We start from the raw sequence: 27,363 nt of genomic DNA, 5'->3' as shown, positions 1-27,363 counted from the left end.
CGTTTTCGCGTTTATCTATTCGCATTGATGCAAAGGGACGCGCAACGGCATTCGCAGTTTCGCTGACGTTTGTCTCGTTGCTTTCCTTTGAGGAAGCACCGTCTCTTGTCGGAGCGTCTCTCGTCGTTATCTCGAGGTAACTCTTTCGTGGCCTTTCGCCCGTGCATACGCGACTGTGCGCATCGCTTGCACAGGATCCGTGTACGTGAGAGACAGCGGCGGGCGTGCGAGTCGCTTGAATGATAACCACGCGTGTTGTCTCCGATCCACGACCAATACAATCGGCTTAATTGATACGTCCGTCGATTTGTTCTAAAGAGCATAGTCTGAACGAGAAGATTACTCGCGCTCGTCTTACAAGCTCTCTCGGTTCTCGTCGAGTCGGCAGAAATAAACACTCGTGTTTGCTAACCGTCGTTCGCCTAACCACGAAACGGATTTCCACCGCCGTGAGAAACGCGGCGCATTATTTCATTCGATTTTCTGGATTAACGATATCAACGGATTGAAAATAAAACGAAGTTATCTTGTACGGTTGTGAAGCACGTGCTGATGATGATTTACGATACCGTCGAGTAATTGAATCGTTCTACCGGGTTGCCGATAGCTAAATAAAATAGTATTGCACACGCATCGGAACATGAAAAGCAATATACATACATGTATATACCTTGCCTAGGTTGCGCAATTCAATCGTCAAGATAAACGTTTCGATTGAACGGCTGTGCAAAGCCCTCGGCCGATCTCTGGTCATGTTTTACGCAAGACTTAGAACGTCGACACCGTTCCCGACGAATTTCTAACGGGCGATCGCTCTCCCGGGAGCGATAGATCGATCGATACCGCGATCCCCGACCGCCGAAAACAAACGGCAGACGGCACTGGATTCGACTTGTTTCAGAATCGCAGAATCCGTCCGCGGCTTTCTACACGCGGCCAGTGTGTAACGGGCCACTAGCCGGTGGAATTAGTTTCTTTTTTTGAGGCAGGTCACTGACACCGAACGGCGATGGATTGACGACGCCGGGGTCAAGTTCTACGTGCGCTGTCGACAGCGCTCCGCGTTTAAAGGTATCGCCGAGCATTCCTTGCGGGATATCGCGTTACTTACGGCACCGTGATCAATCGGCCCGAACTCGGTCTTTGGGTATGTAACGAACGATGAGAGTCGTAAATATCGCCGCGGATGGCGCGAATGGCGATCAAACGAGAAATTATGGGAAAACGACGGACACAAGTGTTCCATGTTCCATCCTCTTGCGTATCCCATTTGCACCGAAGCGTCGACATGGACAGATATGAGTTTCCTCCTTAGCTTTTATTTCTTCTCTTGAATCTAAATATTATGATGCTGGGTTAGGATAATGGTTACATAAATTCCAGTGATTTAGCAGCTGGATTTAATATTTGGCGGATTTAGGGTCGCTTTGGAACGCGATATAGGAGGATGAATTAAATGAGCGGATGTGATGCCGGAAGATTAGAAGAATTATAATCAAGCTCTGTTCCTTGGTCGATAGGTCGAAATAAAATTTATGCAGCAGCCTAAACCCTTGCACTACGATTTCTTTAACAGTTATATACTATTTCCTTAATACAACACAATTTTCATTTCCTGTTTGCCCCTATTTAATTTCGTTAGAATCTGATAACAAAGAAATCAAATTTTGTTTCAATTTAGAAGTAATCTCTTGTCTCGATTAGTATTTCAAATTTTGTTAAATATATCTCAATTGTAAATTTAGAAATATTTTCATCTATACATTTTTTATGCTTCCATTCTTTCGCTTTTCACTTAACCAAGACTAGTATATCTGGTCGACTATAATTTTCCGATTTACGAGCAACAGGATTATGTTACAAATCTCTGAGACACTCTCGGTCATTAAATTACTATCATGTTGTATCATGCTCGTTTGTTGGTCAGTCTTAGATCGTTAAAACTAACCGTTGGCGGTATTGAAACCAAATATAACCAGCCTTCTTGTACGCGTAACACTAATTGACCTAGTTTTACAAAATACTACTTATATAATCGCATCGCAATTCTCACGGTATTTATGAGTATTTCTCTTTGAAGTTAATGCCGAAAGAAATTTGTTGACACGAGGCACTAACCTCTGGTTGCGTGCACGGGTAATAACAGATTTACATTGTTACCGTTTCATTAAAAGCCACGCGGATTTGAAGATGACGCGATATTAGTAATTTAGATACGTTATATAATAAATTCCATATTTAATATGAGAACAGTAATATTACCAGAACAATGCTGCTATTTATTAAGAAGGCAGGCCTCAACACAAACCGTTTCATACAATTAATGCGTTACTTGGAAAAGTCAATCTACATATGTATACCAATAATTACCGACGAATGTAAAATTATATGTATGTAACTGTTTCTTACTACTTCTTTTCGAGTCAGAGCGGAAAATGTATAAATGAATCGCTAACGCGTTAGTGGCAGTAACGGTGCTCGTTATCAAGATGCAGCTTTGCAATTATTTATCGAAACACCTTGAAGAACGCCCATTTACCTTTTTTTCGCAATGTTACCGCGATACCTGCGATATCCGTGGCAGATGATTCTGCATCTTGAGAAATGGAAGGGGCATCGGGGCGAGCCTCCTCCTTCGCTTCGGTACTCTGCAACATGATTAAAACGAATGCAGTAGAATCGGGACCATCCGAGTGGATACCAGACAATGGTAGACAACGAACGAATTATTCATTCAATTTTTATATTAAATATATTAAATGATGCACGAGGATAACAAAATTATATTCAGATACATTAGATAAAAATTGTTAGTTGATTACAATTGCACACAATCGACCGTGGAGGCAGATAAACTTTTCTATAATTTAAATAAGTTGAAAATACCATGTTCATAAAATTAATTTTTTCGAACCACATAAAGTGCACAAAATACTATCCTATCATTAATTTTTCATCCTTCTTACTGAAGAAATCTAAATCGATATGGTTTTATCCAATACGTCACGAAGTTGAAGTATCAAATAACATCCCCACTCCACCCCACCCCAATGTTAATTTGCTGATGTCTAGGAGGATCGATGAGGCTACAGATGAAAACGAATCGAATTTTTCCAGTGTCTCCCGGTAAATCGAATCCGCATTTCAGATCACGTACACCTAATTCGATGTTCAACGAGTCTGTCTCGCAACAGAACGAGTCACGCCTAATCATTATTCACGGCAACGGTCGTCTGTGTTGAAAGTAACGCAATGACGCATACCACTCTGCCCACAATACTGTTAGCCATTTTTTTATGACTGTGTAATTGACGCTTGTGTGAAATTGCTACGTAATACTGCTCGTAGTCGACACTTTGTTGCATAAAGGATAATAGATAAAGGATAATAATTATCGCAGCCTTGTAAAGTCGTCGGACAACGATTCAATGGACATTCTCCTGTTCGCTATTTTCGAAAAAAAAAGAGACATTCAACCGAGCAATCATTTATGCTTTCTCCAAAGTCTTTCCGCCACGATACGTTACAAAGTAACGCAACGTCTCTCAAACCATCGTAATAGTATATTTCGCGGGAACGTGTCCGCGACCGCAGGAATTATCTTAAGTAAGTCAATTAAGTTCAATTACGTGTATTTTGCGTTTCTTTTCCGCCCGAGTTTTATCGCTTTCGACAAGTTTCCTCGATTATTAGAGAAACAGAAAGAATCGTCTATGGGAATTTCGCTGATTAAAATTCGCCGAAAAATGTTTAGTATCGCTATGTTTCGGACGGTCTGCTGCTATGCCGAACAGCGGGAATACGTAATGCTGTTTCATAATGTACCTGCTAGTATCAGTGATCCTAAATGGCAGATGTTCATTTCATAATATGCTAGATATCCTTCTCTGTTGTGAATGGTCTGTTGATAACAGTATTGCGACACTGGCGGATGCGTCGTTGCCGATTGCTCTCCCTTTGACATTGCGTTATCGAATTTTTCATTGGATTATCAATCGCAGATAATGCACGACAGGGATACATTATGCCGTAGAAAATTTAGCGTGAATCGAGAGCTCTTTTACTACACGCACACGTACGCAGGCTCGTATTGGCGCGACGTTAGGTGTTAACGCTTCCCATTGTATTTCAATCGATGACAAGAATATCCGACTGTTTATCTCTTCTTGAAATCGAATTTCAGTTTTACGGATCGATCCAGATTTCACCCATTGTAATTTTCCACGGTGGATACTCTTAGAAAGTGTGCGAGTCGAATCCGCTAAAAAATTGTCATTGTTAATTTTAATTCATCTGTTTAAGCGTGTTACTTTAATGCAAAACATTTCCTAAAAATTTATACGTCAAGAATTGGATCCGCAGTGTAATTGTATGTATATTAATCATTTGCATTCAAGTGGCAACTCTGGGGTTCCATTAAAAATTGTATCACGTTCCAAAGTAATTTTTACATTATCACATTCGTTTATCTTTAGAAAACTGTTAACAGCGTAATTGCTGTGCGAGTCGCAAAATACAATTTCATAACAAATAACTTTGTTGGATTCTACGATATTATAGAAATTTTTCCGTAAAAAGTGAGTTGGCTCGTTTCATAGTGTTTCTTACTCCCTCTATAAATGGTAATTATGCTATTTACAGGGTGTACAAAAATTCGAACAAAGCCCATTGTAAAACCGTAGGGAACGTGATTTCTCAGATAAACTATGTCTCCGGTGAAAGCATTGCCATCGAGAGCGTGGAGCTGTAAATTGTGTAAATCCAGTTGGCATATCATGGAGAAATCTAAATCATTGAATTGTAAAATTGAAACGCCTTTTTGTGCATGACCAAGAATGAGTAGGAACGATCTTGCGTGACTTAAGGTTCGATAATGGACCAAATAGTGATTATGACAGGCGTAACCATCTTCGTTATTGTTATTAGAGACGTAATAGTTGCGATGATGTATGTTTTAGAAAAAAAGCTTCTAAAATTAGCAAAATTAACTACTCTTATAACGAGACAACTCGTGTACCTTGAGTAAAATATTAATAATGTACGCGTATTAAAAAAAGGACGGTACATTTATTAATCAAAATAGTACAATGATAATTACATCTTAAAGTAGCACGTTCGTAGACTTCGTTAAATTATAGTCAGTGACAGACGATTAATGAGCGAATTTTGAATTTATTGTAGCGAAGAAACTTCGTCAAAAATTGACATATTCTCTTCGGAATATCTTCAATGTTTTTTTTGTTAAAACCAGATGAACTGGAGTAAAATGTTGAGTGTTATCAGCTGCATCGCGAATTTAGCGTGAACGTCGTAGGACCTATTTCCACCGGAATCTAAAATTACAGAACAAGAACTTCGTTAGAGAAAGAACGAGATAACATGTGTCAATTTCTACATCAAACAATATTACAAATCACGAATCACTGTCATAGGCGATTCATCGTAGTTTAAATTATTTTATATGGAATTATTAATTTTTAAAACGCTGATTTTTACTTCGTGGAATAAAAAGTCTTCTGGCACGGTCAGAAAATTATTATTATTACTATTACTGTGTTATGGTTGTTATTCAGTGCTGTTGACGTGATATTGTATACCAACGTCATTCCATTATCTTCTCAAACATCCCGAAATCTTCTATAAACCCATGATTTCAATCTTGACTCATCCACAAATTCTGTTTCATGCCCGACCTCTGCCTTTACCGCATCGTCACCACTGGAGTTGGACCCTACATACTATGTGCATCATTTTCCCTGACATCATCAGATTCCCTAACCTAACAAGTTTTTTACCATTGCTATTACTGTCTTCCTATTTCCATAATTATAGAACTCGCAGAATATATTTATAAAGAGTCTCGTGAACTACTCCGCTTGGATCAAAAACGCATCACATTGTAAAATTCTTTCATGCCGTAGTAACGTAATAGACGCTAAGTATAGTCAGTTATATTTCCGGTAAAAAGGTCCAGCGGACGAATGTTAAAACGACAACGTTGACATAATCTATCACGAAGGAAGGCTGAAACAAATCCCAAGAAGATCTGGTAGGGATACTTTTGCATACGGTGAAGAACAAAATTGTGTCAACACTTTCGAAATGATAAAATTTTTTTAAAACTGATCTACATGACTTAAATTTTTTGACAAATGTTAGAAGTAGTTTGCTGTACAATGACTGAAATACAGTTTTTTTTTTTCTTTAAATTTTACTATTACTTGGAGTAAAAATAAACATAAAAAAACTACCATTTTTTTCACTTTTTTATCTGGGCTTATGTTATCAATATATATTCTCAAAGTTAACCGATTTCGATAAAATATTCAGCAAACATATAAATTACAAAGAAGTATCAATTAATTTTTTAAATTTTCGTTATAGGTTTAGATAAAAGAGTGGACAAAATTTTTTACATCTTGTTTATGTATAGTAAAATTTAAAAAAATGTATCTCAATCATCGTAAAGCGTACTAATCCCTCTAACATTTCACAGAAAAATTCAAGTCGTTCAGACCAATTTTAAGAAAGTAATACCATTTGAAAAGCGTCGACTAAATTTTCCTGCAGACTGTATTTCTCAAGACAAGTTGCATCTAGCTGGCTGGGACGATTCAGACGCAACTCGGCAGCCGTCGACGTTTCCTCACCATAATCGTAATATTGCAGCGGTTCCGTGGTATCGTCGTCGCAGTCGTCCTCGGCGGGTGAGACCTGCACTGTCCCTTCCCGGTTTGGTTCATCGACCTCTCGTTTACCCTCGAGAACAAATGCTTCGTAATCGGATCTCGGCTTCCGAGAGCGTTTTCTGGGTCCGCGACGACCCTTCGGAGGGCCTCCGGGGCCGATCTAAAAAAGCCAGGAAAACCGTTCACTGTACTAACCGTAATCGTAATAACGCGGTGGCTCCGTCTTCACCTCCTCTTCGTCGTCGTCGTCGACGTCGTCGTCTTCTTCGTCGCCGACGTTGGTGTCGTCGCTGGTCCTGTCGTCCCCCTCCTCCTCCTCCTCCTCCTCCTCGTCCTCGCCGTAGTCGAAATCATCTTCGGTTCGACGATGTCCCCTGGCCTTCTTCGGCTTCTTGTTAGGCGATCTATTTTCGCGTAACCCGTACTCCACGTTCGAACGGTAAACTCGCAGGAGGCGTCGCTGCGATGGTCTGACCGACTCCGCGTTGAAAAGCGTGTCTGCGAATCGAATGGCACGCGAACTATGTTATTTCGAATTGGGAAAGATCGTGGACGAGAATGTACAGCACCGAACAGAACTATCGGGTGTATCGCGACTATCGTTATTAACCGTTTAATGGTATCGATATTCCTTTGGGATATTTATAATTTTCACCCTTTATTTCACCCTTTATTCACCGTTTATTGCAACAATTTTCTAGAATCATAATACGAGTTCCCATTTTCTTGCTTAGTTCGATGAGAACTGAAATAAGTAGAAACTGTGCAAGTTATCCGGTCGTAAGTAGCGAAATTATCGGACGTAACGTGTCGAAAATGTTTCGAAATGAAACATTTCCGGACCAGTTCGAGCAGCTGAAAATTAATGGATAAGCACCTTCGAACCTCCCGCGATCATCGTCCTCGTAAACTTGGTTGTAGTCGGCACTACCACTCGGATCGTACTCTCCTTCGAAAGTGAATGTTCCAACGTCGCTGTGAGTACACCCTTCGGTAGAAATGCAAGGTTCTGTGAACCTGGCCGCTCTCATAATTCCGTCGACCATGTTTACCTCGCAGTAACATTTACCGAAGCTATCCGGGCAGCTGGAAAAGTTCACACCTTTCGTCATGGACAAGGAATTCAAGGTAACTTCTTCGGAGATGTTCTGGCTCACCAAAATGATCCCGGCCCGACGCAGTCTATGGCAGGCTTGCCCCTGCGACGTACAACGTTAATTGATAATTAGATCGCGAATTTTGCGACGTGGCTTGTTACTACAGCGTACGATTGGCCTCGTGATAACGGAATTAAACGTGTAATAAAATTTCACGATGTACGTTGACCGAATTGACTTCGCCGGTATTCTTAATAAAGAAACAAAGTTTATCTTTGATGTCCATGTTAGCAACTTCGCATGTGAAGTACGAATTTGCATAAATGCCCGACGTATGGCGGCGCTGTAATAATGTTAATTTGAATTCTGCAAAGGAAAGCACGAATTTACATTTCGTATGCGAAGGAAGCTGCGAATGTAATTATAGAAGCATTTTTATTTCGTAAAGTTAAATACTTTTTGCGAGCAGAACTCGACCTGAAATTCTATTACAGTTGTTAAGGTAAACGCAACAACATTTTAAAAGGAAATTGTTGAATTAAAAAGAAATGTGTATTTTCTTTGTTCAGCAAACAATTTCAAATATTATTTCATGTTTATTAATAATCTTAAAATCGATCAATTTGAACACTTAAGTTTAGTTGACAAGATTATCTTGCAACGAGTCGAAAATTTTATTTACGTTACTTGGTCTTGGCACGAAGCGGTGGCAACCATGTGTCCTCTGCCACAAGTATTGTTGCACTTCGGGGATGACCATTGCGACCATAAAGAACTAATTTTTGCTGGGTTTGAAGACCACGGACCAATGTCTTCGCAGAACTAAAAGTTATAGTTTATAGAAATAAAATCGAGTTCGCTTTTTAATTACGGACAACCGTGCGGAAAAATGATTCACTGATTACCAAACTATTTAGAGAAACTTTAAGTCGTATTATTAAATGTACCATTCATATCGTGGTTAACAATCTTAAAATTTAAAGTACATTACAGGCACGTTAGCGTAAGCGTCGATTAAAATGTCGAGACCCGTGCACACTTTGTAACATGATAACATTACTGGCTGTCTCTGATGACAATTTGAAGCACATTGTGGCGTGTGTATTCCCTTTATGGTCGTTGCGGCACATTGCGCGACGCCGCAAACACCGCGTGGCGAGCACAAGGACTCGGGCAAAGGATTTAAAAAGCACGTAGGGAATCCTAAAAAGGAGAACATGGAATTACTTTCCAAACCTCAACTGGAAAGTAATTACTGCTGTAAAGAGATCAGTTGTAATGCATAAAAGTCGCAGACGGTAGAATTATTAAGACAGAAAACTAATCAAACGAGACGAAAAAAGTTAATGATATTATTTGCATATAAAACGATTTTTTAGTATTCTTTAGTGTTGTTTTCACTCCATATGTTATAGCATCTTTAAGAAGGTAAAAGTTTTTATATGTAAATAATTTGTTGTATAAATAGCCGGTAGATAAAGTGTTAGCAAATAAACGTAATCAAAAGCAAAGGTTTACTTCTAAATCAGGCAAAAGGTGTACGAGGATTGAGCATTTTGCTACCTGTTGTCTTATGCAATCGGTGGCCAGCTAGTGAAATAGAGCAATTGCAAACGGAAGCATTTTCGCCGAGCAACGTTATATCGCATAATCGCCTATGCACCCTTGCACTAGTGTTCGAATGTGGTGTAGCCTCGGCGAAAGTGCAATCAACCTTCCTTCGTCTTGACAGCTCAGACGAGCACAAATCCCAGGAGTGAAGCGTCAGGCAAGGACAGATCCCGAGAAAAAATTCGCCCACGCCGGAATTATCAAGGACTTCGGATTCAGAGGGTATACTACGCAATTCCACGAACAACTATAAACATGAAGGAAGAATATCGTAACCAGTCATAAATTAACAAATAACATATTGCCACCGGTTGCGGATTTGTTAATTTATACGCAATAGATTTGTCAATTAGAAGATGTTTTGCAAAACTTTTGCTTACAGCACAAAATCTTTCACCGATTTCTACGAAAGCACATTGTTGCAGATGCAACTGGCGCACCCAATGCGTTATGTCATAATTTGGTGAGCCGTCCAAGTCTTTGGACACATAGAGAAATGGTTCCCAATTGTTGCTGTCCGCACAGAATCCATCAATAATGCGACGTGCCTTTCCGCAAGAGAAAATTAATACTATTGATATAAACGTGGATATAAACATAGCCTGTTGACATCATCGATTGATAACGGTACAAATTGTGGAGATAATCGAAACTGTAGTAACTTGAAGTTGCTCCAACTTCAGTGCTTTTTCATCCGTTCAAATTTAATCCATTTATTGTCTTCATTACTTCTCTAATACGCATCTCTTAAAATAAATTGTGTTTTCTAAATGATAAAGCATTAGATATGTTTAAATAAATGCTAAACCCTTCCGCGAACCTGATAAAAAGACAGATGAGAGAAGTATAGAACTCGTTTCTATGTAAATAGCAGATATAATTTTAGACGTTGTCGTATGTCAAGATCTATTTGTGTCATTTAAATAAAATTAACTAAAGTGGTACAATTATAAATTTTGTTTTCGTGCTTAAAATAGTCCTGAGAACATCTATTCGAAGCAGAACCAAAATAATGCACGTATTTGTAACTTGAAAAATATTCTAGTAACGGAAAACATGTCTACATATAACAATAAGACACGTTGTGACTATGAACAATTTGGTCATATATGTATACATATAATCGTGTATGCATGTATATATAATTTTATTTTTGTATTTAATAAGTATAAAAACTATAAACAGATATCTGCAATATATTTTACAAGCTATACTGTTTGACAGTCTATTTAAATATTAAGCAGGATTTTTGTTAAGATAGGTTTTAGTTACAATATCTGAACGAAGATCTGTAAGTTTCACAAAGTCTGTACTTTTACAACCTATGACAGGGCATCTGTAAACATAAAACTCTTAGTAACCTCGTAGATTAAACAATTCAAATTTTCTGAAAGGATACTCACCTGGTCTTTTTATTAATTTTCAACAATTCTGTGATTGTTTCTCTGTCATAGGTGTGCCCACATACAGTGTTTTTTACAGGATCTACAATTCTCTTTTTAGATATTGGATCGATCACATTTATGGAGCCTCCTCTTAACATCATGTCTGCATCCTCATCATCATTAACCTCTTCATCCTTTTTATCTCCTATTTTGTCTGAAATTGCATATATCTTCAGTAACTATATATATTTTATATACTATATATTTTAGTATAAATTTTAATTTACCTAACAGGTCTACTACATGCTTATCATAATCTATCAGTTTGGGATTGTCAGATATATCGGTATCAATGGCAGATACAGTATCCTTATATTCCTATAACATTGAAAATGAAAATGTATAACATTTTTGTAAAAATCTTCAGATGAATGCAGTAGTGATATATTTACCTGTATAATGGTTTCAAAATCACATTGCACATCTTCACAATCATATGAACTGAGTAAACGATTTTTAGTATCTTCCACTGTCCGTATCTTTTTATCCACGACACAGTGGGTCTCCACAATATCCCTCATCTCTTTTAGTTTTTCTTTTGCCTCATTCCATCCTGAAATAACAAACATAAATTATACGATTGAAATAGCAGTTAATTTAACCTTCAAAATATTTACCAAAATAAGATATTATATTAGCAGCTGTTTGTGTATAACAGTCGTACAATTCTTCTATCATTTGTTGAGACTGTGTCATTTTAAAAATCGGGTATCGAACAGTTCAAATTTTATATTTATATTTCTGTGCAATGAGATTTATACACTTTGGTATAAATTATATTTGCTATAACCTCTTAAGAACAAAAAAATAAATATAATTTCTAAGATATAATTTATGCAAAAGAACTAATTGATTTTTAATCAAACATTTATTTGAAACTAAAACAGTATAGCATTTATTTTTATCGAATTTCAAAGTGAAAACCACAACAATGCTTATACGTACATAGTTAGGAAGTTGACCACTAGATGTAGCTTCAATGCACTTTTTAAGTAGAGTAATGGATCCAACTCCTGCACACCTCCAGGTCGCAACTCAACCCATTAGCAAGGAATCACATAGAAATGGATTTTTTAAATAATAAATAGAAAGGATGCGCGAACAGAGTAAGACCGCAAGCACGGTAGAATGAGATAAGTTTTCCTCTTTTTCTTTACTGTGAGGGCAATAAGTGTTTCATTAGTAAATTGCCAACCAATCAGAGCAAAGAAAATTTCTATGTTAACCCTTGCTTTAGCTACGACCTGGAGGTGTGCAGGAGTAGAGCTCATTACTATACTCTTTTCGATGACCTTGAACCGTGCCTTGAACAGGTTTGAAGAGAAATTGACATACTTTTCGAAGTTTGATTGTAATACTGACCAAAAAGATATACTTATCTACATAACTTCTAACTTTGATATTTGTTCACAGTGTTACAATTAGTCATGATATTTCGAGTGGCATTCGTTAATGCAATCTATCTCTTTCTGGTAAGTTATTACAATAAAATCCTCGTATGTGTTTCATATAAGATTCGTTTAAAAATATTAACATTTCTTACTTTTGTCACGGAGAATCAAATTGTGATTCTAAATTCTTAGTTTGTTAGATCTCCGGCGAGATGGCGCCATCCAGCACTGGCTGGATATCACTCAATGCGTGTTATTTTATAAATTATAAATAATCAATTCTTTCTCTATTGTTTTAAACTGTTCATAAAAAATAAAATATATTTTAAAATAGAGAAATTTTAATAAAATTTTAATACGCGTGAAGAGCGAAACAAAATGAGTCGATTCTGCACGCGTCGCGAAATGAATTCTAAGTTTTAAACAATTCCAGAATGTAAAATTGCATATAATATACCAATAGTGTATGCTAAAATTACTATACCATATTATGAAATTGTACCAAAGTTTATTATATATTTCTCTAACAACTTGTTGCGTAAGTGACAGTTTAGATAGGGTAGCGACGAAACAGAAATTAGTGTCATTGGAGCTTGTGCAATTATATTCATTTGTCACACTTTGTAAAGTAAGCTATTAAAAGTTAGTGTGTTTCGTCTGGTAAGAATTTATTAAGATTATGTTAAATAGATATGTGTTTTTCTCTCTTTGTTATTTTTTCGATTGAATAATATTCCAATGCAAATAGAAATAGATTTTTAAATCTGGTGAATATTATACGCTTTTAAAACTGTATATGTAAATGCATCTCATAAATAAATCCTAGTAACAATATGGTTCGTTTAAGTATGAAGAGTATTACAATTTTTAATTATGTACCTTTTAATCGTGTCATGCTTTTGTGTATGTACATAAATAACTCTGAGATTTTTTTTACATGTAACATTTGAAACCATAAAACTCAGATCATTATAATATTAAGGTACAGTATATATAAATGTTATAAATAAATTATAAATTTTATGCATTTGTAATATACCAGAGTTCAATAATCTTCTATGAGATTTACATTATTTTATTTGACATGTAATGGAAGTTTCCATGTGACTACAAATCATAAATTGCATATATAGCCTGTTTTTTTCCCTCTTGTAATTAATTACTTACAAATATATGTTTAGATGTTTGCTAGGATTTGTGTGTTTGGAAGTAGTTCTAAAGCATCAATTTCATTGTCTACATTAAGGAATATTAAAAACTATTCTCCTGTGATGTCCAAGTTTGACCTTCCCGATCGTTTGAAAGACAACGATAAGTCAATATGGTAAGTAGAATTTAAAAGTATGTTAACACCTTATATGCAATGGTTTTTTCAAACGAATTTTTTTCAGGGTTGAATATATTCAACTTGCACTGAAATACAAACCCTTGAACTTGGGACAAGGTTTTCCAGATTTTCATGCCCCTGAAAATGTAACTAAGGCCCTAAGTGAAGCAACTACAAGTGACAATCCTCTTTTAAATCAATATACTAGAGGATTTGTAAGTATTAACTGTAACTTCAAGATTTTTGTCCTTATCGATTATTATGGCTCATGGAATTTTATATCATTACAGGGTCATCCACGTCTAGTCAATGCGCTTGCCAAATTGTTTTCAAAGCTTCTGAATCGTGACTTGGATCCAAATAATGAAATCCTTGTTACAGCCGGTGCATATGAAGCATTATATTCTACACTTCAAGGCCATACAAATCCTGGTGATGAATGGATAATTATTGAACCATTTTTCGATTGTTATGTACCTATGGTAAGAACTGCTGGTGGAGTACCTAGGTTCATTGCCTTAAAACCAGTAAGTTTTACTTTATGGAAGTATATATTTTATGTACAAGTAAAAGTTCTGAAATTACTCATTGATTATTATTTAAGAAAAATGTAAATGGTCCCTTGAGTTCAGCAGATTGGGTATTTGACAAGCAAGAGTTAGAAAGTCTGTTCAATAAGAAGACCAAAGGAATAATTATTAATACTCCTCATAATCCTGTGGGAAAGGTTTTTACACTAGACGAGTTACAGTTTATTGCTAACTTAGCTAAGAAATGGAATGTACTTGTTGTATCAGATGAAGTATACGAATGGATTGTGTATGAACCATACAAGCATATTAGAATTGGTATATTATTGTTTAACATGCTATAACATGCTATGGTATATTATTGTCTAACTTGCACAAAATATTATACTTTAAATGATAAATAATTTTAGCAACATTACCTGATATGTATGAACGTACAATTACAATTGGTTCTGCTGGTAAAACATTCAGTGTTACTGGATGGAAAACGGGATGGGCTTATGGTCCGCCTAATTTAATGCGCAATTTACAAGTTGTTCATCAAAATGCTGTATATACCTGCAATACTCCAGTCCAAGTATGTATTAAATATTTTGTATACAAAATACAATATAGTGTATTAGCAGTAGTTGGTGTTACATACATTTAATATTACAGGAGGCTATAGCTGTTGGTTTCGAACAAGAGTTATCAAGATTCGGCCAACCAGATTGTTACTTTGTGAGTTTAGCAAAAGAATTGCTGCCAAAACGGGATTACATGGCCAAATTTCTTAGCGATGTGGGAATGGTACCAACAATTCCCGAAGGTGGTTACTTCATGGTAGCTAATTGGACTGCTTTAGAGAATAAAGTCCGATTGAACGAAGAAACGGACCAAAACAAAGATTACCGATTCACAAAGTGGATGACGAAGAACGTTGGAGTTCAAGGAATCCCGCCATCCGCATTTTATAGTGACGAACATAAGCAACTCGGGGAAGATAATGTTCGATACTGTTTTATAAAAGTAAGAAATTAATTTATTGTACACGTAGATCATTGTCACAAACATGTACTGTTCACATAATTAATTTTTATCTCCTGCAGAAAGATGAAAATTTGAAAAAAGCTGCTGAAATATTAATGAAATGGAAGTCTCAATAGTAGGAGAATGGATGCTGGTAGTCCTCGCTACTTAATTAAAATAAATATTTTTTTATATACAGTGTCTTACATACTCTTAATCATTGTATATTCTACTGGCACCAGTATGATTTATTGAAAGTACAAAAATATTGCAATTTATACAAATATTAGAAGTCTCCGCGCAACCACCTTTTGGCGTCCTTAGTATCGGCACCGAAAGTTTTACCAAATCTGCATTAAACAAATAAAACGTTTACAATTTTTAAAGACACGGAGTGAAATTAATTTACCTAAATGTTTCTCCAGGGACGTGACCGAGGTAATTTGGAATCATGCCGACGTGTTTGTGATAAATTGTGGTCGGTTGAATTATTAGCGGTGGATCAGGCCGTGTAATCGTTGCTGGTGCCCATTCCGTGCTCTGCCGTTTTCGGTAATTGGATGTGAATTCTGTTAGCGCGCTGTTCGTGGCAGGGACATTTGAAACACCGAAATGTGCATATCCGTACGGAATATGACCGGCATATCCTGAATAGATCATAAGTATCATTATTACCATTCTTATTAATATTATTATTATTATCATCATTATTATTGTTATTGTTGTTATTCATAGAAGAGAATTTATTGGAATTTATATATTTATTCGTTAGACTTCTTAGGATCCACCTGAGCAGTGAAAGGAAAGTGAAACTCACTTCTTGCATTCTCACGAATAAAAGAATATCGCATTCGTTCTTCGCTATCTGTAAGATCCATCTGCGCTAATTGTTATTGTTCATACACTTCCGTGGATCATTTAAGATTAATGATATCCAAATATATTCGAAGCATTATTTTACTCAAAATTAGAACATTAGAGGTTAAATGTACGGGGAAACAGTTGAATCTTAGAGATTGAACTTGCGGAAAATGACTGTACTGCCATTCGATGATAAATTCAAGGTGCATTATGATCAGACCGTAAAATATATTATTATATAATTTCTAACTGTTCAAAATTATTAATATACGAAGCAAAATTTTATTTAGCTCCTGTTTCTTACATAAATATACGTAGTCTGATAATGATAATAGAAACTCACGACTTATAAAATATTTCTTGGGATTTGCATTGTCCATAAAGTAGGGAGACGGCGAGTGATCTCTAGGTAGTTCGTGTTGTTCGTCCAAAAATTGGTTCCTCATCACACCAACGCAATCAGGTCGAACAGTGAGCATGGGCAATTTAAATTCACTTTTAAGAATCTGTGTCGCAAAGATATAAATATTTTAGTATAAGCTGCCTTAGTTAATTTTCATAAAACTTAATTCTAATAAAACAAGAAACGTTGAACGTTTTTACCAGGCGATCTTCCATACTTCGTGGCTCGCCCTGGCCACTCTGCAGGGCCACCGTCTTTTTTATCTCGTTAAGGGCAGCTTTATGCTTCTGTTGCTGTCGTTCAAATTCAGCGAGTCCTTCCGTAGCAAGCACGGTGTATCGTTGGCCATTCCTGGCGTTCAACCTTGGTGTAAAACCTAAGATACGAAATTTATTTAGGCTTCGAAGATTTTTAATAAATATATTTTGCGATACCTTCATAGCTTGGCATGAGAGGATGAACATATATCGGGTCGGTTCTTTTGTACCGGGAATTTACGATGTCTATGTCATTTTTCGGCGGCCTTTGTACCTAGCAATTTAGAAATCTTTGGCGTCTAACGGACAGATTAAGTATAGCTTTGACTGTAGAGATATCCGAAAGATATTCGATAATTACCTCGTAATCGTCGGTCACTCTGTTCGATAAGACCAGCGTGTCCGCATGATTAACCGTCGGATCAAGAAGCAATTTGTGCGTGACACTCCCGTAAGTTTCGCCGCACCTATAGCGGTACTGAGGACAATATCCAGCATATCTGAAACAATTAATTTCGCTCATGAACAATGTGTAAGAGACAGATGTAATTATGTAGACGTTGAGTTTGTTTGAAATATTCGAGGGATTAGAAAACAGACATTACATTTTTTTCTTTCAGTTGGACGAGAATCCAGCGCGAAGACAAATGTAACTGCATTTGCAATTTATGTGTAAATAGAAGCAACAGATTTACCCAGGAATGAGATGTGGCTCCGCGGTAGACAATAAATCTGCTCCGGCGGACATTATGGCAACTTTGGGAACAACGCTTTCGTGTAACTGAATAATTAATTCAGGCTGACTGGAATTTATTTAAATTGGACTAAACATTTCTACGTTAATTTATCGTCACGTCCCCGAACGGTCTTCTACATGTCCGCGATTTAACACCTGAAGTTCACTATGGAAAACTAATTCAATTGAAGTTTCATCGGAATGGATCGTATATGTGTATTGTTCGATTAACTCACATATCACTTAACAAAATTTCAAAATTAGAATATGGAAATGAAAATTCCATAATTAAAAAATTAGAAACAGATCATTTTGTGAAAAATATTTAAATGACTAATCAAATAACAGTTTAGATTGTCTATTCGGTTCTAATGTAAAACATGTCCGAAACTTTGATATTGAAAATATTTATCCAACGTGCCATTTTTACTGTACGCCGAGCCATAATTATTCTAAATCCGTATAATAAATCGATTGGTATCACTGTAGAAGACAATGAGCTCCCCGCGCAAGAATGCCGCGAAATAAAATATGGCTCTTCGTAGATTCGCATTCTCACTGTAGGGGTTCTTACGACAGGGGGGCTACGCGGTGACTAAGAATCAGTACTTTTGCTTTTAATTGCGGTTGCACTTGCAGGCAGGATTAATTGCGGACGGCCCCGATGCGGCTTTATTTCACCGCGGCTACGAACGGATAACGAATTAAGGGAGCTGTTAATTGACCGCCGGGAGGGCCATCGTACTCGAGAAGCGAGGAATGAATTGATGTTGCCGATGTGGAGAGGGAGAGCACGTTGCGTATACAAATGAAAGAGGTGTCCGATCAACGTTTCGCTTTCCAGTTTTCACGGGACTACCGCCGCGAAAAGAACTTACGAATGTCACCGTCGGGATCATCGCGCGACGAACAAGGGACACAATTAGTAGAAAACGAGAAGAAGGTGACGGTGTGTCGCTTTCTACCGTTTCGCAAACGAGCAGGTTCGCGGGCACCGGTGAGCGAGATACATATTCGTAACGAACCAAAACTGTCCGCACGTGATGCGCGAGCCGTAGACTTTCGAATCGAACGTATCTCCGATAATGATACCGCGACATTTTTTCATCTCGACATGATAATACTTGCAGTACGATAGCGGCGGAGCTACGCGCGACAACTGGAATTCCGTTCTGTCTGCGGAGACGTTGTTGAGTTTAGTGAGACATGTGGTTTCACCGGGAGATGAGTTCTATATTCTACGTTGACATCAAACCCGCGAGTTTCGTAGAAAATGACAAGGTGAGTGGAAAATGCTATCTCATGTTTTCGTTTCATTCCTGCATAACATTCTTCATTGTGGGATATAATGTTATGTTCTATTAAATTTGCGTATGGTTAATATCGACGTGCACCGTTTTACACATCATTGCGCTTTTTTCCAAATGAAATTATAATACAGTAAAGTAAAACAATAAAATAAATATAATAAATAATATCAGTAAAATAAAGTAAAATAAAACTTTAAAAATAAATATTAGTTTCGAATAAAATACAGTATAATACCCTTGAAGCATCGATTTAATAAGGTATTTTGATTTACTCGGAGATAAATACTACATATTTGAAGTTAACTGATTGTGAGGAATTATATTTTCATTGAATGAATCTGATTGATCGTATCAGAGAAGATTCTCTTCTCAAATACGCCAATTACTGTCGCACCGACCAATATCTCGCCTCTTGAACTATGTACGATTTAATCTATCGATTAGACTTAATCATGGAATAGTTTATTCAGTATAGCCGCGACGTTTCCTTCCACTAAGTCAATGGAAAATACGCCCTCGTAGACGTAAGTTACGGTAAGTTTCAGTGTCACGGCAAGGCAACGCAGCCTGGCAAAAGTGAAACCCATAAACAGTAACACTTAGCAGCGCGGCTGGTTAACGAGCTCCTCGCGTTCTTCGACAGTGAAATGGAACAACAGATCAGAAACCGTAAAATTAGCTCTTTGTAGTCCATGCAACATTTCATGCTTTGTGTCCTCGCGTGAGAACAATTTTTATATGCAGGCTTCGTTCAGCAATGTCGGCTGAATCACTTCGACGCTGTTTATTGAAAAAGATTTCAATATTCAACGATACCACCTTCAAATAAATCTTCTGAAAAGAATATTCTGAACTTTACGATCTTCCTTTAATAATTATTATGTCGCATATATAAATCCGCAGTCTATTTCCAATGAACGTGCCTGCCATATATAGCTAACAGATTTAAACAAAATATCAATATATTTTCTACGTAACAACCACCGAGCCCTGAGAACATTACTTTTTCATATCAACGACAAAATTACCCAAAACTCCGCACAACTTACAATAACATTCTCGAGAAGTTCATAAAGAAATTTTTCATGGACATATGTCCGCGGTTTCTGTGAAAGAAACGTTAAAAAACCCGATTCGCCTCGACGCGTCCGTTGAATTTCCAGCCGCGAGAAAGAGTATAAGTTTCGCTTTATCTCTCGTAACTGGCGTTCGCATTTGTTTACAAGTTGTAAAGTTCCATTTTGACGTATTAAAAAGCGTCGGATACGTCGTCGGAGGTCAACGCACCATCGATGAGTGCCCGTGTGTTGCCAACGCAGAAAGTTATCTTATCTTGAGGGTGCAGTTAGGGGATGGTGGCCAGGTGTACAAGAGGTAAATCAAACGCACTGCATCCGGTCCGTGTACGCGGCTACGTACACGCGCCGCGGCGGTAAAGGAATAATAATTTTCTTCTCTTCCCTACCGACGCGTTTTGTTTTGTGTCCCCGCGGCTGCTGCCGGCGCGACCAGACCGGAAGCTTTATTATCGCGCTGCTCGTTGTAAGCTGTGGGTGGACGTATAACTTAACCATGGGCACAAGATATGCGCGGTACAAACCCGCCCGTCCGAGATTTATTCGACCAATTGCGGATAAAAGTCACCGCTCCCGGTGATAATAATCGTATAAAAGGGTGACCTGGATAAGAGGGACCGAGCTGTTTGTTTGCGCGCAGGATGAGTCTATTAAGAACTGACAGTAATGTTTGTCTTCGTCGATAACGTTAGCTCCTACAGCTCTTCTCGGTAAATGCAATAGGATAGAAGCATTCTGTAATATATTTCAAACATATTTAAACGTTTAAATTCATATAAATTTTTTCGAACTGTTAAAAAATATGATTATATTTACAGATCCTCTTGTCTTATATTTTCCGCCTAAAATTATGTCTGTATAGTTGTAGCGAATGATTAGATTGCGTTAAGAATTATTTTTTCTTAACGAACGAGATGGTGTCCAGGTTTATATTACGTAAAAATAGATATATTTTGCTTTGTTATTTTGTTCTTTGAAAATATATCGCAAGTCAAGGGGTTCATTCCTGTTTTAATTAATTAGCTCCAATTTAATTAAACCGTTCAATCGATCAATTTAATTAAATCGAAAGTAACCGAATCACGTGTAAAAGCATCTATACCGAACGATAATGTAAATGAATTTCATAACGATCGCATTGTAGATGGAATAGTGATACAGTAACAAATGATTAATAACCGTGGAACGTCTCGAATCGAGCCGGGCTTACGAAAGAAAAACCGAAAGCGATTTATTAGTCAATCGAGTGCATGCATAACTATGTGGGGAAATTATAAAATGAATCATTCTCACCGGAAGGTTACTATACGTACCCCGCGTACTACGGGGCCGCCTTCGTGCGGGGATTAAAATTGTTTACAGTCCAGAACGTTGTTCTTATCGGCGGGCTTCGTCAACAGCCGTAAATCATAGTAAGCGTACGAAGTTTCACAGTCTGATTGCATTGGCCATGCAAGCGTATTCTATTTTCTCTTTCCCCGGCGCATAACGCGGCAATTAAAGCGTCGTTAAGAACGAAATAATAATTGACGACCGCGCGCGAAATGATTTTTTGGTTGTTCACCTCTGCGCGACATTCGATTCCTCTGTTTTATGGTTAATCGTAAATTATGAGCACACTGTCGAAGCTCTTGTTTTACAGTTCGATCGATGTTTAATGATTTTTCAGAAGACTTAACTATCCGCGTTATCTTTGTATGAGTGAAAAAATGTCGATCGATACATACATTATGTGTTTTTATTTTAAATCTTAAGTCGTAAGGACACCAGCGCGTATGAAGCTATAAACGAATATATATATATTTATAACAAAAGAAGTAGTCTATTTCGATTCTGCAAAGGATGTGTTACTTGGATGATTAGCGGACAATTGACGCATTTAATTTACATCCCGCATCTTCGTCTCAGGATCAACTTTAAAGCCAGGAATTAAACGTAACCTCGTGTCATAATTTGAAGAATTATTTCGTCCACATTCGAATAACAATTGATTACGTTATAATTAACCGGAGGATCTCGAAATTACATATACATATATATATATATATAAATATTATTTTACATCATATATATTACATATAGACTAATAAAAATTGGCAAAAAGGCAATACTAACATAAACTTAGAATATAAACTAAAAGTATAAACATTCCTCCGGATATGACTTTCACAAAATGTTCTTGAAAAATTCGAAATTTACATAAAGTTCCCGGTTATAATAAAGACAAGGAAGTGCGTGCTTACATGAAAGAAAAAAGCGTTGCAAATCGCGGCTAAGATTACCCGGCGTATAAATCTATTTATAAAAACCGTGGTTGGTTAACTGTTAAATGAACAGCCGTCGTTCGACAAACCCTTCCGCGTGAAACTTCGCGCCGCGTTGTAATTCTTTTCTGTAAAGAGATTGCTCTCCCCCGTGAACGGTTCAAACGGCTACCGGCGGCAGGGCGAGCACACGCTGCCGATCATGCTCGTCCATGTGATCACGCAGGGCGACAGTGATCGATCGTGGATCCCTCCCATGGTTTTCGACGCGTCGTTCATCCGCGTACGTCTCACTTTCGAACGACAAACAAACAACGAAAATTACGATCGACTTATTATCCAACAGTTTAGTTACGTCGCCACTATGCATAGTTCGACGAGCAACGCGTAACAGTGTCCTGTCAACACCATATCGATCATGCTCGAGATCAGAATGCTATTCTTGTTGTAGAAAATGTCGTTCACCGTTTCCAACCGATCCTATTTTGTTTATCTAAAGATAGAATCGTTTTATTTCTTCTCGAAAATGTTCTACTTAATAGAAAATAATCTTTTTAGTAGATTATGTAAATAGCAGTAACTCTTTCAATTTTGACGTCGTGCGATTAAATGTAGATAGAGTAAATTTCTATAATTTATCTATCTATTTATTTATCTGTATATATATATATATACATATATATATTTTTTTTATGTTGAATATATGTACATAATGTTGTATTTGCTACATAAACCATCTGGTTTAAGACATCGATAAATAAATACAGTATATATTTATTTATTTATTTGCCGATGCCTTAATATGTCCGACATTAAAAAATTCCTCCGACGTTGTTTAATGTAATCAGGTGACCTCGAACGTTGATTGAAACTCGGCAGCCGAACAATCCGAACAAATTATCGGGGAATCTTCCGCGGGCACGTATCCTCGGCGCCGGAAGTATGTAATGATTTTTCCGTTCGACCGAGAGGCAGTGCATCGCCGGGTCGGTGCATAAACAAACGGTGCATATGATCGGCTGGTATGGCTAGGAGGCTAAAGTATCGCTAAGTACCGATGGTCCTCATTAACGTCATCGGGCGAAGGTAGACAGTGATCGATTGCTCGGTTGGCCGTGTGCTCTTCGGGAGTCGCGCATGCATAATCGTGTGTACAGGGCAACGGCTCATGCGCAATCGATCGATCGATAAATTATGCACCGGAACGTCGGTGTACATACGTAAATCATGCGTCTGCCCTCCGGCGCGCCCCTCGGCCACCCTTCGGCCTCCCTTCGGCCTCCCCTGCTCGTAGTTCTCTCTTTCTATTACCTTCTCCTGCTCGTTTTCTTTCCATTATTATCGGTCCCCGATGTTTCCGCCTTCTCTTTCCGTCTTTGTGCGTCCTCCAGGGCCTGACATCCGCGCTCGCGCGAGGCCCCGCGTCGTATCCGCATGATCGGCGTGACTCGCATCGTACTCGCCGCGTCTCATTGTTCCGGTCGCACGAGCCGGGAATATCGGCGATGACCGTCGATCGGCGATCATCGCGCGAGCCACGCGTTAGAAAATCGACGCTGACGGCCGCGAAGAAAGGGAGTGACGCGACGTGCTGAGCTATACGGGCCCTTTTATTTTTTCTATCTTCCTCTCGCCCTCTCTCTCTCTCCCCCTCCTATCGAGCCGCCAACACCCGTGGCACCGCAACCAGACACTGACTCATCCGCGCGTTTCATGCGAACGATGCGCGTGCACGCGCTCCGAAGGACAAAGGGTGCAGAACCCTACCCTCCCGAGGATGATGTACCTGTTCCGCTCGGTATTCCGTCGCCGTCGCGATTGAAATGCTATCGATGACACCTGCTCATTATTGTAAAAATCCCACAAAGCGGCTGGCTTCCTCCGTGCCTTCGCACTGCGTTGTTCTCGCTGCGCCCGCGCTCGGGACCCGATTGCAGCCGAGGTGCGTGAACCCGGCGGGACCCGATCCGACCACGTACGGCAATTTGTTTCTAGGTGCAACGCGTGCACGCTGCGTACCATATGCGACGACTGCGCATTCAACGTTCTAAGGAACCTCCGTGAAATTCGTGTCAGATTTTCATTCGGTTTCTGTCGGCGCGTTATTTTTATGTTGCTAGAATCGTCCGGGTTGATTGCTCGTGACAGGTGCCAGGGAAAAGGGTATTTCTTTCTTCGATCGTTTTTTTGCAAGGTTCGAAACCACATTAAATTCTTTTAATCTTTTCGTCGCGGTAAATCGCGTCGATTGTAAATAAATGTATGGAGTCCGCAATCCTGCGGTTTATAATCGCGGGGAAGCTCTGTTTACTTTTTTCCTGCCGGATGCGAAAGGATTCTAGTTGGTCGATTGTGTATATAATATCGGACACGAAATTTCAAGTGAAATCTATTTTTTTATATTTTTATTTTTATATTTATTATACACTTATTATATCTTTCTTGTTAGTCGATACAAAATTTTATTCCCTCGTCACTGTTCGCTATTGTACTTCGCTCACAATCTATTTCCTTGTATCTAAAAATAACTCGTGCATAGTTCAGTTAGTTCAGTTGTAAAAAAAAGTTATTGCGCTTTAAAAGCTATCCATATGTTAACCCTTCACGGTCGTATTCAATTTATACGTAGCTGTTGCGCTGGTCGTGACATTTCTCAATTCTTTTTCAGTTTAGATATAACGCAATAATATATTTCATACGATATATCCGTTTGTAAAATGGTCGACCTATATTCCACGGTCCGTGTTCCGAACGGACGCTCGAAATAAAGTAGTCCTTATTGCGTTCGAACGTCGCGGAAATTGTAACTTATCCCTTCGGCGTACCGGCTTCCCACGGAAATAGCCGAGGTTCTCCCTTTCAACTGCAGCAACAAATGGAAAGTATTTCACTGAAATACATTTATCAAGGACAATCGTGCGGCTTGCGGTTTTATCGAGTTCTTTTGATAACCGCAGTTTCTCGTGACCGTGTTTCTCAGGATGTGGCCGGGGTCCCTTAGGATCATCCATAATCGTGCTAAAAATAGACGCGGACGAAAGTATCACGGTGACGCGTAGGACTTGCTCGTTGAAACTATAATTTCTTTACGAAAAACGATCGCGTCTTTTATTTGTCTCGTTACCGATTAACCCGTCGTTATGCAACCCGTTGCTTACAACATATTAAATATAATATAATAGAAAGCTAAAACGAAAGTGGAACTCGAAGATGGATACTGAATGTCGATGTATTTTTTGACGACGACATTCGATTTTCTTGTATTTAAATTAAACATTTAGGTCGTTCTGTCCAGCTGCAAGATATAATTTTTGAAATGTTATATTATATTATGATATTAATATTTTAATATATTATATTGTATTGTATTATGTCACGTCAATATATTATAATTACATTATATAATATTAACACTTCGCAGTTGTGTAAAGTTTATACACAGGTATCACGCTGGTCACACAAAATTGATTAATTCTCTTCTAAAGTTCAAATATACCTAACAGTAGTAACACTTCGTAATTTTACATAAAGATAAGAAAAATAAGGAAATGAATAAACAGCTTTGGTAGCAGAGATGAGACACGCGACCGCAAAGGGTTAATGGGGGAGCCGCTTGCATGTACCAACAAACGCTGGAACCATCTATCAGAGCAAACAATCGAAGCACTCATTATGCACCGAGCGCGCCATCGTGTCTCCGGCAAACAATAAGTTTCGACTTCGCCCAGAAACGTGGCTCACGGTCTCTGAAAAGCCCGGGTCGTTATTATTCGGACGGCATTTATATTTACGTTCAATAAAGTAGCTGGCAAAGAAACAGTTCGAGTCCACCAACTTAATACGCTAGCTTGATTTATTCTATCCTGGTGGCGATCTTCCATAGACCTCCCGGAGACGCGGGGCTACTGGGTCAGGAAGTCATACTACATCATGTTGTACCAGGCCATATAAGCGGCCCGCGTCTCAGAAAACCCAGAACGTTGGTTCGCGACGCGCTATCGTGTCCCGGCGATTCAACAGCGAAGCTACACGCTGAAGTTGAAACGATGATTTACGGCGAGCCGCGGGTACATTCCGCCGGAAAATTTCGCGATCTTTTTCGCCCGGCCGCCAGACAGTGCTTGTTCCGAGTCGAGATGTAGAATACAGCCAATTTGCTTTTGCAATTAATCCTTTAACCACTATCGTGTTCAAGGATTTCGTGAATTGCGAATAGTCGGCTTTTTCAAATTATTCCTAGAATGCAGATTTACGCTTTTATAATAAGACAATTTTAAAATATTCTTGTACCGATCATTGGAATTATTAAAAAAACAACCGTCTATGTAGTCGCCCCATGTTGCAGTTAATAAGGACAATTTTTACGTAAGATTATTCACAATTTTATTATAACAGAAGTTACAGCTGTTAGAAGAAGCAGTCCCAGAAATAGGCAAACCGTTTACTTTTGAGAAAACAAAATAGGAAAAATAAGTGAAAGAACTTAACGCTAATATTTCTAAGCAAGAGATAGATCTGATCAATTGGAAAGGAAAATTGTCACTCAAATATTTTCGTTCCGACCAACATTTTTCAACGTTACCAAGGACGCCGACGTAGTCGCGCATGTCCTCGCACACCGTTTTCTATGTTGCCTCAGCGATGTCGTACAAAATCTGCGCGCAGAAATGTTACGACGAAACGACCTTTGACACGGGCAGGTAATCAGAAACATGAAATTTATTTGCATCGGGATCGTTCCAGCTTATTCGACTGTTCCCGTCGCGAGGCTCGTGATCTCCGGGGAAATAAATCTCGCGTTTCGCCGTGGCTTCGGGTGTCGAAGGTCGCCTTGGGTAAATTTAAATTAAAACGGAAACACCGCTCTCGCCCGACCGTGTTTTTCGCAGCGAAGAACGCCGCGGCGAACGTCGTTCCCTCCCATCGATCGGGCTCGGTCAAAACAACAATTTTCAAGTCGGCCGCCGAAGAGTCGGGGACTACAATAACGCGCGCTATGGTAGAAATACGTTTCTTGATCGATTCCGTGGAGAAACAGGTGCGCGCGTGTCGGCCATTCCTTTTTTTTTTCTCCCCGGCATTATTCCCAGTTATAGGGTCGGGCACACGCGCGACCGCCCCTCAAAGGGTGTAACCGGCCATCGATTAATGAAGAAGATGTTGCTTGACCTTCTGGAAGATGCGCGATTACGCAACAAGCGACGCAACGTCGTACTGCCATGTTTTTTTCGACGAGCTCCCGGTGTTTTGTTTGTACGAAATAAATAAAACCACCGTGGAATCTTGTCTGTGCACGTTGCGGGGACATACAGTGGCTCGCAAAAGTATTCCGTTACTAACTCTGACATCTGCGCCGTG

The 27,363-nt window shown here is 38.6% G+C and overlaps 6 protein-coding genes across 11 annotated transcripts in view; 2 read left to right on the top strand and 4 right to left on the bottom strand.

Annotated features, from left to right (window-relative positions):
* Window positions 1–4,676: 4,676 nt before the first annotated feature.
* Window positions 4,677–8,141, bottom strand: LOC144474387 (uncharacterized). 2 transcript variants are annotated; one of them, XM_078189178.1, is made up of 4 exons: window positions 7,847–8,141; window positions 7,567–7,775; window positions 6,885–7,187; window positions 4,677–5,333 (listed from the first exon to the last, which is right to left on the bottom strand). In XM_078189178.1, the coding sequence occupies exons 2-4, from the start codon at window positions 7,733–7,735 to the stop codon at window positions 5,242–5,244; spliced, it is 564 nt and encodes a 187-aa protein (XP_078045304.1). In that variant the 5' UTR covers window positions 7,736–7,775; window positions 7,847–8,141; the 3' UTR covers window positions 4,677–5,241. The 2 variants fall into 2 exon arrangements, with proteins under 2 accessions (XP_078045304.1, XP_078045303.1); XM_078189177.1 differs by having other exon boundaries at window positions 7,567–8,141.
* A 323-nt stretch (window positions 8,142–8,464) lies between these two features.
* On the bottom strand, window positions 8,465–10,408 carry LOC144474386 (uncharacterized). The gene is made up of 4 exons (XM_078189176.1): window positions 9,778–10,408; window positions 9,350–9,644; window positions 8,847–8,989; window positions 8,465–8,608 (listed from the first exon to the last, which is right to left on the bottom strand). The coding sequence occupies exons 1-4, from the start codon at window positions 9,994–9,996 to the stop codon at window positions 8,465–8,467; spliced, it is 801 nt and encodes a 266-aa protein (XP_078045302.1). The 5' UTR covers window positions 9,997–10,408.
* Window positions 10,409–10,527: 119 nt separating this feature from the next.
* LOC144474388 (E3 SUMO-protein ligase NSE2) lies at window positions 10,528–11,851 on the bottom strand. 2 transcript variants are annotated; one of them, XM_078189180.1, is made up of 5 exons: window positions 11,788–11,851; window positions 11,235–11,395; window positions 11,070–11,160; window positions 10,801–10,996; window positions 10,528–10,733 (listed from the first exon to the last, which is right to left on the bottom strand). In XM_078189180.1, exons 2-5 carry the CDS (start codon window positions 11,361–11,363, stop codon window positions 10,634–10,636), a joined length of 516 nt encoding a protein of 171 aa, XP_078045306.1. In that variant the 5' UTR covers window positions 11,364–11,395; window positions 11,788–11,851; the 3' UTR covers window positions 10,528–10,633. The 2 variants fall into 2 exon arrangements, with proteins under 2 accessions (XP_078045306.1, XP_078045305.1); XM_078189179.1 differs by lacking the exon at window positions 11,788–11,851 and adding an exon at window positions 11,460–11,776.
* Window positions 11,852–12,487: 636 nt separating this feature from the next.
* On the top strand, window positions 12,488–15,486 carry Kyat (Kynurenine aminotransferase). Of its 4 annotated transcripts, none has more exons than XM_078189272.1 (8): window positions 12,488–12,861; window positions 13,415–13,557; window positions 13,625–13,775; window positions 13,851–14,087; window positions 14,165–14,408; window positions 14,501–14,667; window positions 14,748–15,098; window positions 15,179–15,486. In XM_078189272.1, the coding sequence occupies exons 1-8, from the start codon at window positions 12,700–12,702 to the stop codon at window positions 15,233–15,235; spliced, it is 1,512 nt and encodes a 503-aa protein (XP_078045398.1). In that variant the 5' UTR covers window positions 12,488–12,699; the 3' UTR covers window positions 15,236–15,486. The 4 variants fall into 4 exon arrangements, with proteins under 4 accessions (XP_078045398.1, XP_078045402.1, XP_078045399.1 ...); XM_078189276.1 differs by having other exon boundaries at window positions 12,492–12,893; window positions 13,480–13,557; XM_078189273.1 differs by having other exon boundaries at window positions 12,492–12,893.
* Window positions 15,366–27,363, bottom strand: part of LOC144474441 (CIMIP2 protein CG18335) — a 39,374-nt gene continuing 27,376 nt past the window's right edge. The window contains exons 2-7 of the mRNA XM_078189285.1: window positions 16,981–17,119; window positions 16,797–16,893; window positions 16,563–16,738; window positions 16,303–16,465; window positions 15,508–15,745; window positions 15,366–15,448 (exon numbers count right to left, since the gene is read on the bottom strand). Of these exons, the coding sequence (XP_078045411.1) occupies window positions 15,385–15,448; window positions 15,508–15,745; window positions 16,303–16,465; window positions 16,563–16,738; window positions 16,797–16,893; window positions 16,981–17,119 (877 nt within the window). The 3' untranslated portion in view covers window positions 15,366–15,384. The remainder of the gene's footprint in view (window positions 15,449–15,507; window positions 15,746–16,302; window positions 16,466–16,562; window positions 16,739–16,796; window positions 16,894–16,980; window positions 17,120–27,363) is intronic.
* The window catches only part of LOC144474435 (uncharacterized), a 67,829-nt gene continuing 58,951 nt past the window's right edge, over window positions 18,486–27,363 (top strand). The window contains exon 1 of the mRNA XM_078189262.1: window positions 18,486–18,636. Coding sequence (XP_078045388.1) covers window positions 18,562–18,636 — 75 coding nt within the window. The 5' untranslated portion in view covers window positions 18,486–18,561. The remainder of the gene's footprint in view (window positions 18,637–27,363) is intronic.

This window comes from Augochlora pura, chromosome 8, assembly GCF_028453695.1.
Source record: "Augochlora pura isolate Apur16 chromosome 8, APUR_v2.2.1, whole genome shotgun sequence".
In the NCBI taxonomy this organism is placed as follows: domain Eukaryota; kingdom Metazoa; phylum Arthropoda; class Insecta; order Hymenoptera; family Halictidae; genus Augochlora; species Augochlora pura.
This window is presented reverse-complemented; position numbering and strand designations above follow the sequence as displayed.